The 10,377-nt window shown below is 49.1% G+C and overlaps 1 protein-coding gene across 2 annotated transcripts in view; it reads right to left on the bottom strand.

The window, feature by feature from the left end:
* Positions 1-508: 508 nt before the first annotated feature.
* The window catches only part of DUSP10 (dual specificity phosphatase 10), a 35,769-nt gene continuing 25,900 nt past the window's right edge, over positions 509-10,377 (bottom strand). For both annotated transcript variants that reach the window (XM_028531428.2, XM_036016199.1), the window contains exons 3-4: positions 4,861-5,238; positions 509-1,682 (exon numbers count right to left, since the gene is read on the bottom strand). In XM_028531428.2, the coding sequence (XP_028387229.1) occupies positions 1,417-1,682; positions 4,861-5,238 (644 nt within the window). In that variant the 3' untranslated portion in view covers positions 509-1,416. The remainder of the gene's footprint in view (positions 1,683-4,860; positions 5,239-10,377) is intronic.

Here is a 10,377-nt window from a genome sequence, read left to right as displayed (position 1 = left end):
TTATCGAAGAGCCTCTGGGGAGAGCATGAGATTCTACCCACTCCATCAGTCACTGACCTGATTGATGATGAGCAAAGCTCGGAGGCTGGTGTAGAAACCCCTCATTCCTTAACGTGACTTACTTGACACTTCCCTACCTTGGAGGAATTGTACGTGCAGAGGTGACGGCGGGGCTGTGGGAAAAGGGGTGAGCCCTGGGAAGACACACACCGGAGCTATCCTGCTTCCTGATTCATTCTCTCTGCATCACACTGAGGACAGAGAACATTTCTGCCCCCACATCTCTCTTTCCCCTAGAAAAACGTGTGTTCCTCCCGAGTGATATCACGTGGACCAGTTACCAGAAGTCGGACATGCCTGACCCCAAGTTGAGGAAAAGAGGCGGAAACAAGAAACGTCCCAAGATGAGTTTCATTTATATAATGAAAATAAATTTTTACACAATCAACAGAAACACACCCAGTTTTCTTTTTTTTTTGCGAAAAATATTTTTAAATAAATTTTTGTCTTTTTTTTTTTACATTCTGATATACATATGTAACAAGGGTTATGGCACTGTAACCAGAATCAAATCCAAAAAAAAAAAAATTAAACAAAGGAAAAAGGTGGGGAGGAAAGTAATCAATTTTCATTCCTTTGTCTCTCCACGCTGGCACCTCTGCGCTATTGGCCTACCACGTGGCTGCCAGCCCTAACGCGTCCACTCAAAACACCCTCGTACTGCACGGGGAGGACGTAGGCTACAACGGTCAGTCCCTTGCTATTTCCAAAAATATCTCTTAAACCCGGAAAGGGAAAAATATAATAATTCAGAGTATGAAACACACAAAATCAACAGTATACTTTGTCTCTTTTGAGAATGTGAAGGGTTCTCAGACCACACAAGCTGGCCCGGTTCTGCGCGCCATGCGTGAGCAGCACAGGGCTCGTTTGGTTGGGTTTCTGTTTTCTGCACGAGTGGCCCACGGAATCCCGGGTCTTCGTGATTCAATGTCTTTTCTACTGACTTTTGGTTTCTTCACATTGGTTTAGAGTGTAGTATATTCGGTCTATGAACCTGCACAGACTATATAATCATAAACGCTACAAATGGCTTCAAAGGAAAAGGGGGAGAAATGAGTTTTATTATATGTTTATTGTTGGCTTAAAAAAAAAAAGGACTTCATTAGCCTCCCTCCTTTATCAGTTCTTGGGAGGGAAATCTCAATGGGCATCAAAAATTAAATTCTTCTCACACTTGTTAAAAATAAAGTTTTTAAACCAGTTTGTCTCCATTCACAAACTGTATCCCCACCTAAAAAAAAAGAAAGGAAGAAGAAAGAAAAAGCCAAGACAGACTCCGTTCTCCTTCCTCTTCATCTTGTCTCCCGATGGGGACCAGGAGCCCCTCCCGTCCAGGCATCCAGGCCGCCGCTGTCACACGACCGTCTCCACGCCCATCAGCTTTGGTGTGAGGATGCGCGGCGTGACCCCGTTGTTCAGGTCTTCCTCAAACTCCAGCAACTGCCCCATGAAGTTGAGGTTCGGGGAAATAATTGGTCGTTTGCCTTTGACAAATTTATAAGCGTCAGTCATGGTCATCCGAGTGTGCTTCATCAAGTACGCGATGACGATGGTGGCAGAGCGGGACACGCCGGCCTGGCAGTGGATGAGGAGCCCCTTCCCGCACTGGTGAGCTTCCTCTGCGGAAAGGGAGAGAGGCGAGAGGTGAGGGGAAGGAGGCAGCGACGGGAAGAGTGAGTTACCTTTCATCTGGCCTCGGCCCTGCCATGGTTTGCAGAGAAAGAATACATTAAAACGGTCTTCAACCCAAGCATAATTTGATGGTTCACTGTGTATGTTTATGTCACAACCTCCAGAACTGGCTAAAAGCAGTCTTGGCATAAATCAGATGCTGCATTTCTGCATTTAAAGAGAAGAGTAGGCGAGGGAATTATTCATAGTAACCGTTTACTTCACGGGGGATAGCAGCTGACCGAAGCACAAGCCACAATGACAATTAATTGCCGTATTAAACAAGCTACTCAGTAGACCCCTCTGATTAAGGATCTTCATTCCAATTGCCAAACTGTGACTTGTCAGAACTGGAGGTACTAACAACATCTCTCCTACCTGTGATAGAGGAAAAAAAAACCCAGTTCTTTCCTTTTGCTATCGAACCGCTCTGCACAGGAACTGGTACTGAATAAATGAGAAGTTTAGTCTTGCTAAACTGAGACCGAGGTTAAAGGAACAAAGTCCACTAGAAAGTTACTGTGTTCAGCCACTTACAGGAAAACCCTGCTGTAAGGTTCGCTAAGGACTGTGGTCCTCGGGCACAGGGGCCACCTATGTCTGAACCATTAACCCCTCACCCATGGGAGCCTGTGGCACATGGCAACAACTTAGAAGCTGGAGGCATTTCAGCAATGGATCAGAACCCAGAGCAACGGGAAAGGGCCAGACTTCGTACGTTTCAGATACACTCAAAGCTAACAGTTCAGGAGAACAGCCTGCGGGCACTGCCTGAATGGATTCTTAATGGCGCGTCTAGACTAAAAGGCATCTCCAAGGAAGTGTCCCTGAAGGGGTTGGTACCAGTTAGGTGCAGAGCTGGGAAGAACAGCAGGGTAAGTAGAGTCATGATTTAACTTAAACCATCAGAAAATGAAACGCTGTGCAAATTTCCATCTTAAAAACCTGTAGATCGGGCTTACTTCTCAGAGAAAAAGTACTCGGAGAAAGTAGGTCCCTCTTTCTGTGTCTTGTTCTTGGCACACACTAGGTACCAAGCGCCACACGGAGGCCGGCAGGCATGGCGGTGAGGAGAGGAGCTCCTGGGCGTTAGGGTTGATCCCTGGGCCCCCTACACACTGAGCAGGGGATCCTGTGGCAGCCACGTGACTCCCCCGAGCCTCAAACCTTCTGTCTGCATAATGGGAATAACACCAACTCACCAGTCTCGGGGAACGTGGGAATAGTATCACCCAACTCAGAGAGAAAGAAACGGCATAATTAAACCCCGAACCTGGACTCCATGCAGTTAGTCTACTTAGACCCTCAGTGAACGGGATTATGTTCATAACATGTGCCATGTTTGTCCAAAAAGCAAGACTAGAGGATTTCGGTCTACCCAAGGATGGAACAATGAAAATAAAATCTGGCCGGTGCAGGCCACCAGCCGGAATTGCCTTTCAAGTTCAAGGCCGTTTGGTACTGGTTGTTCTCCATCTGAAAAAGCAGCTAAGCCTGAATACCCCAAGGAATGGGGGATGGCTTTGCAGGCGGTCCTCTTAGAGGAAGCACATCTCATGCTGCTCGCCGAAGAGAAACAATTTCCTAACTTCCCCCAACTGGAATTAGGTCAGAAGAATTGCATCCATAACATCGTGTACCAACCAGGGAGTTCCTCATCTATGTGATGGCAACAAACATTTCTTCCTTGGGGCTCAAGGCTTGCTTCAGAAGCTGTTAACAAAGAATGCAAGCGACCTTCATGTCCACGTCTGTTGCCAGTCAGGAATGAACGGGGCATCATCAACCTGGCCCCCTAGCTTATTGCGGAAGGGCCCTGGCCTTGGAGCCAAGGGCCCTGAGTTCTGGTCCCGTCTCTGACACTAAAACTCCTATGACCTTGGGGAAGTCACTTGCCTTGTCTGAGTTTGGGGACCACTCACAACTTCCTTCTGGACTCAGTGCTCCATGGTCCTGTGCTGAAGGCACAATTAGCAAGCACAGCAGCGGGACAAGGTGGCCAGAGCTGTCAGATCAGCAGCAAAGCCGCCAGACCCAGTGGCTGCTAAACCCAAGGCGTTTTTCTAACAGGGGCACCAAACGTGAGTACATTCTGCCCGGGACACAGGCCAGTAACAGGTGCTGCCACAGTTAGGAAAAGTACTGGGTCATTTCTTTGTGCTAACAAAGGTAGGGTCACTTGAAAAAAACTGTCAAGGATCTGCTAGATGCCGGGTGTTCCCCAGGTGATCCTCTGAGCCTTACCACAGTTTTATTGCTACAGAAGCAATAAAAGTTAAAGTTAGGATTAAGGTTCCTTCTGGAGATGAAAGCCTGCTGTTGCTAGAATGATCCTCCTTGGGGACCACTCAGGCCATACCACCTGACCTTGCCTACTTCGGTGACTCTGGAGGAAACTGTCTCAGGAAGTGCAGTAGCATCTCGCTGGTGCTCACATGCAGGCCGTTGCCTGCCCCATGTTTAAGAACCGAGACAGAGCAGGTAGCGGGGAAAACAACTCATTTCCCTCCCCACCTCCGGTCCTCCATCTCCTCCGCCCTGATGTGTCGGACAATAAAGTTCGCTACAGCATTTTGCTTCTTGAGTGACACTGATTCTTCAGAAGCAACCCTTCAGCAGTGCTCCGTTTGCCTCAACCTCATGTACAGAGGCTATCCCAGCTGCAAGTTCACTGAACTCAAGGGAAGGGGCTGTGGTGAGCTTGGAGGAAGGTAAAATGTACTCAGTACATTTTATTTCCTGCATGGGGCTGAGGTAGACCAGAAAGCCGCAGTACCAGCTCTGGTCTCTAAGTTCTTACTTTCTATCAGTTGTTTCACAGAAATTATGTTCTGGAACACACCCCTGCCAACCCCCACCACTTTTTCATTGAGGACTTCTAGTTGAACGGATCCCAACCAAATGGAATTACTGTTCTTTTATACTCATCCTCATGGATCCACTACACTCGATGGGCTATGACTTAGGAGAAGACTTTAGGGGCACCAGGCAGCAGAGCTGCGGGAAAACCCCCCAGGTGAGCTTTTTCACTCGAAACCCAGACATTCAATCTTGAACTTGACCTCAAAGCAAAAGCCAGAGGGGAAACGAAGGTGGACGCCCGAATGCTCCACCGGAGATAGTTACCAATGAACTCGAAAGCCTCTTCGAAGTACTGCCGCAGGTTCTGCTTGTTGCTGTCGGTGGCCGGCAGCCGCTTGTAGTTGAACAGGCCTTTCTCGTAGTGGTAGAGGGGCAGGTGCGTGGTGACGTTGATGACGTAGCCGATGTTCAGCCGCTGCATGGCGTCCAGGTCCTGCGCGTCCTGCTCGTTGCCCAGGAACAGGAAGGGCAGGATGGGCGTCAGCTCGGCGTTCTCGATGTCGGGGGTGGTGGGCACCACGGACTGAGGTAGCACGCCGGGGGCCGCGGACGCGCCGCCGCCGCCCGCCTCCCGGCACTCCTGGAGCTGGAGGGAGTTGTCACAGAGGTTCTCATGGTTCTGCTTGAAACTGCTGAGCCCGCCTGCAACACAAACACAGCGAGCGTGACGACCCCCGGCTCGGCCCGCCGTGCGTGGGAAGGAGTGCGCACCGCTGCTGCTGCTGCTGCTGCTGCTGGCACAGCCAATAAAATGAAACGGAAGTCCGTTTGGAGGCTCGGGAGGGGCTCCAGGGGATTTCACTGCACCTGAACTTGGGAGATGTGCTCCGTGTGCATGCTGGGCCCCTGGAAAGAGCCCATGTGGCCTCGGACGCCTTCCGCAGCCTGACTTCCGAATCCGACCTGCCTCGAAGGGCCACGGCTCAGCGGCCTGTGCACAGCCGGGCCCCCTGGAGCGGGAGCGGGAGTGGAGCGAGGTGAGGTGACCGGGCGGGGAACGTGGGCCAGCACCTGGGCCCTGCAGGCAGGAGGCTTGCACCCTTCCTGCGCTCACCTCACCCCGGACAAAGCGTTGCTGCCAACGCAGCAGAGTGATCACGAGCAGAGACCTTGGAAGAGCCCGTGCATCGTGGCTGGAACCCTAGCTCCACCCCTTCCTGGCTCTGTCCCGGGCAGACGTTAATTTCTCTGTGTCTCAGGTCCCCTGCCTGTAAAAGGGGGGTCCTGGCATCTACCCCTTAGTGTGACTGGGGTCTGGGATGCATGAAGGCATGTAAGGTACTCAGCACATTGCCTGGTACACAGTGTCGCTCAGCAGGAGTTTGCTGGTTTTATACTGGTAATATGTATATGGTTGCCCATGGTTCAAGCAGCAGAGAAATGGTTGGAAAAGACAAAAAACACAAAAGGAGCTGCGAGGGGAGCTTTCCTTATGATCTCTTATTTGATATTCTCCATGTAGATCACTGACAGTTTTCCACCCCGATTTCCAGCAGGGCTCCGTGTGACGGCAGCCCAGACCCCCGCCCTCGCCTTTCCCGGCTTGGGTGGCCACACGCCCATCAGGAAACCGCCAACGATCCGTGAACACACACCGCTGAGCTAACTGAAGGCTTATCCTGCCTCCTAAATGTTACGGGTCCAGTGGAAAAGGCTGAAAACTGTACCATTTTTAAAATGCCGACCTCCCCTGCAACAGGGGTAGCATTACTTATGAGAATCTGTCTTAAGGAAATCAGCTGGTTACCTAAGACATTCACTACAGCATTATCTGTTTTATAGCAAAGGCCAAGTTTAAAAAAAAATTGAGGGGGAAAGTTAATATAGTCATTCAATGGAACATTATGTAGCCATTCGAGGCTGTGAAAAAATATGAAAGCAAAGAGAATGTTTCTGTTCAATACTCAATGAAAAGAGCCAATTCAAAAATATCCACCATGCACGCGATCAAAAGTTGAGGGACTACACAAAAGAGAACAATTTGTGTAAGTTGGGAAATTTATGGATCATGGTTTGCTGAAATTTTTCCTTTAATATTTGTTAGATGCACCACACACCTGGCTAAGCCTGAAAGATTATCACGAGGGTCGAATTATTCAATATACAAGCAAGGGCTATGCAATCAGACATTATTGCCACCCAATTAGCTCTAATTCAAGCCAAACAGAAATAGATACACTGTGGCCGTCCCTTTGAAAAGAGGAGGAAGCTGAAAAGCTGAAAGCTCCCAGAACACAACATTCACGCCCCTAGAGAGATGCCTTCCATCGCCGCTTCTCCACCGTTTCAGGAGGTGAGTCAGGAAACGAACGCGTGAACAGGATGTGGCTGTGTTGAAACAAGGACAGGAAGTCTATCTGTCCCCGAGCTTCTGAACTTAACACGTGTCCTTCAAGTATCATCTGGAGCAAACACGGCAGGAAGCTCCGGACTGCAACCCGGACCACGCGTCTGGGCTGTTTACGGCCAGCGCACGCAGAGCAGGTCATGGAAACCAGGGAAGTCATATTTTTAGGTCCGGCTATGACCCCGAGATTATGCCAAAGGGTGATATTAGGATCATATCACTCATCTGTAAGTGTCAAAACCTACCGTTTCTTTCTTTCTTTTTTTTTCACCCTCACCCGTAGATATGTTTATTGATTTCAGAGAGAGAGGAAGGGAGAGAGAAACATCAGTGTGAGAGAGAGACATTGATTGGCGGCCTCCCGTACAACCTGACCTGGGGTGGAACCGGCAACCTAGATATGGACCCTGACTGGGAATCGAACCTGTGACCTTTTGTTGCACGGGATGATACTTGAAACAAATGAGCCACCCAGTCAGCGCTTCCTTCTTCTTTTTGAAAAGAAAAACAAAAACTATAAATTCACTTTAATTGATTTCTAGAATTCACCTTTGCCCTTAAATATTATTCGTTTATTCTGCTATGAAATCATGGCAAAAGAAAAAAAAAAGTTTGGGCTCAAGAGGTCATTTTTAAAGTCTCAGAAGAAAGGGAAAACCTGAAAAACTTCACTAGGGAAAACATTGAAATGAATTGAAGTTACCCACTGTCCCCGACACAAGCTCCACAAAAGAGACGAAAGGGTTATTTTAAAATCTGCCCAGCACGGCCTCTAGAAAGTCCGAGTAAACAGTCCCGCACGGATTCTGTGATGGGAACCCTAATTCACTTTTTCTTTTCCCAGAGAAAAAGGCAGTTGTTACACTTCTCCATATAAGATGAGAGGAAAGAACAACAAAACGAACTCAAAAGAACTTTCTAAGCGGGTAGGGAGAGGGGAAAAAAAAAAAAGAACTTTTCTCTGTTCTTATTTAGGGTCCACAAGCTGTAATTTGTCTTAAAAACAGCTCGTTTTTTTTTTTTTAATGCACGCCAGTAAAACCCCCCACGCAGCAACAAGCGGCATCCAGCTTTTTAAAATTCTGCCTCTACACCTCCTTACCATTGCAATGACATCAGCTGGAGGCTCCCCACCTGCCCAGTTGCCATAGCAGTTACACAAAGACATACAATGACATCAGTTGGCATGATATCAGCTCTTTGAGTGCAAACAATACAAGAAGAAGTACTTTGTTTAAGGCCTTTGGTGCAACTGTGTTCTGGGGGGGCAGTGATGTAATGTGCTAACAGGTGGCATGGCCCTTCCATTTGCCTAATGGGGAGAAAACTGCAGGGGGCGGGGGCGGGGGCGAATTTGAGACAGACACACATGGAAAGATCTGAACCCCGGGGGGTGTTCAAGTGCGAAACTCGGGGTATATTGTACGTTTAAGCCATGTGGGAACTCGGCTCGGAGGATGTTTAGAGATGGAGTGGGCCGAGAAGGAAACAGCGTACTTCAAACACATTAGCTGGACAAGAAAATTCTCAGTGAAGGGTGTGAAGAAGCAGCCTCCTGTTGGAGCGCCAGTCTGATGATTAGCTCCGGCAAGGGCCCTCAGGAATGGCTACGCACATTACTACAGGCACGGTGGTGGTTTTTAGAGTCGTGTCCGTAGGGAGAAGTGCTTTCCCCTCTTGCGGGGTGGAGCTGGAAGCTGGGAATGGGGGAGGGGAAGGAGGGGGGCTCATAAGATTTCCTCTTCCATAGTCTCTCCCCCATCTGACCCCATCTTACTCCACTAGAGGCCGAACTGACCGCCCCCTGGCTGAGGAGCTGTGATGATTCTGATTCCGTGGAAAGCTAGGGTGATTCCGTGGTTGTTACTAGCCCTGAAAATGTAACAATACGACAACCAGCAACTGAAGCAGCGGCAGTGTGGCGTGCTGTTTGGGGGCAGGGGTTAGAGGCGGACAGACAGTCCCAGGCTGCTGCTGTGACTCTGCCTCAAACGAGCTGACGGACCTGGTGCAAATTGCTTTCCCTCCTTAAGCCTCACTTTACTGATCTGTACAGTGGACATAATATCACCTACCCCCAGAGCACAGGAAACCTATGGAAATACCTTGATATGTAACCAGATGCTTGATAAATAAGGTCTTATTACCCTGATGTCACCCCGGTGGTCCCACCTCCAGCTTACCCAGCCACACGGCAGTCCTCAGGGTGGTGACTCTGAGCTGGGCCCTGACCCTGCACAAGGGTCTCACCTTTTGGTTCCTGAGTTTCCCCATACATAAAACAGGGGTTAAACTGGTTAATAAAAATACGGTCCTTCAGAACACTATCTAACACATAGTAAAGCACATGTTTTAATACTTGGGGAAATTGCCCTTTTAAAAATCTTTAAAGATTCTGCTCCATATAAAGACTCCAATGGTAAGTAAGCAAATGTTTCTGAGTTCTTCCTCTTAAAATGCTCATAAAGAAAGCAACAGCTTCCTGTCCTTCCTGAATGAATATATCGAACTTCATGGTTTTTTTTTTAATCAAAACTTCCCCAAACCAGGCCGTGTGTGTTTGGATTCCCGTTTTTTTCCAGTGGGGTACTGAGTGTTTAATTCAGCTTTTTAACCTTCCTTTTTATTTTTCAGTTACCCTTTACACTCAATGTTCTCGAGTCTTAGTTTCAGGTTACGGCATCGTGGTTGGATAATCATATAAAATTGATTGAATAAAACGGCTCCCCTCCCCTGTCTTCCGAGTCCCCCCCCAACCCCACCCCAACCCCCACCCCCACCTTGCAGGAGTAATCTCCTGAGGCACAACTGCTTATACTTATCAATGCAAGCATTCCCCAGGCCCAGCGACAATAATAGAGGCAACGCATTTTCAACCCTTATCCCCAAACTAGGTTCTCTGCCAGAATGAGTCCAGTCAGCCCGTGGACGCTGAACAGCACCCTTCAAGAGAATAATACGGAGACCAGGAGCTCGCCCCGGGGGTCAGCGAGATGTCAGCCCCGCGGAAGCCTGGGATCCACCTTCGGGTGGGAAGGCTCCCTGGGTGGGTGCTTTTCGGCTCGTGTTGCCGTTTGGGCTACCGCGGTCCTGGAAACAGAGGCGCCTGTGCGGCGTGATTCAGGGGCAGTGCTCCGCGTGGCAAATCAAAGAAACCTCAGCCAAACGCAGAATTCATAAGGGAGACATTTCCATATTCTAGCGACGGACGGCGCTTTTGCGCACGAGCATTTGGGTTTCACGCTACGCTGGGGAGGGAGCGCTTTCCAGAATTTTAACGAAAACTCTCAGGGAAGGTCGGCAGATGGAATTAACCCCCGAGACACGTGAAGGGGGAGTAAGAGGCAACTCCTCTGGAAGCTTGCTGCCGGCGTATGGATCGCCGCTTTCTGTCGCCTCGATTTTCCTGACGGGGTGACTAGTCTTTTAAAGGA

Source organism: Phyllostomus discolor, chromosome 15, assembly GCF_004126475.2.
Source record: "Phyllostomus discolor isolate MPI-MPIP mPhyDis1 chromosome 15, mPhyDis1.pri.v3, whole genome shotgun sequence".
Taxonomy (NCBI): Eukaryota; Metazoa; Chordata; class Mammalia; order Chiroptera; family Phyllostomidae; genus Phyllostomus; species Phyllostomus discolor.
This window is presented reverse-complemented; position numbering and strand designations above follow the sequence as displayed.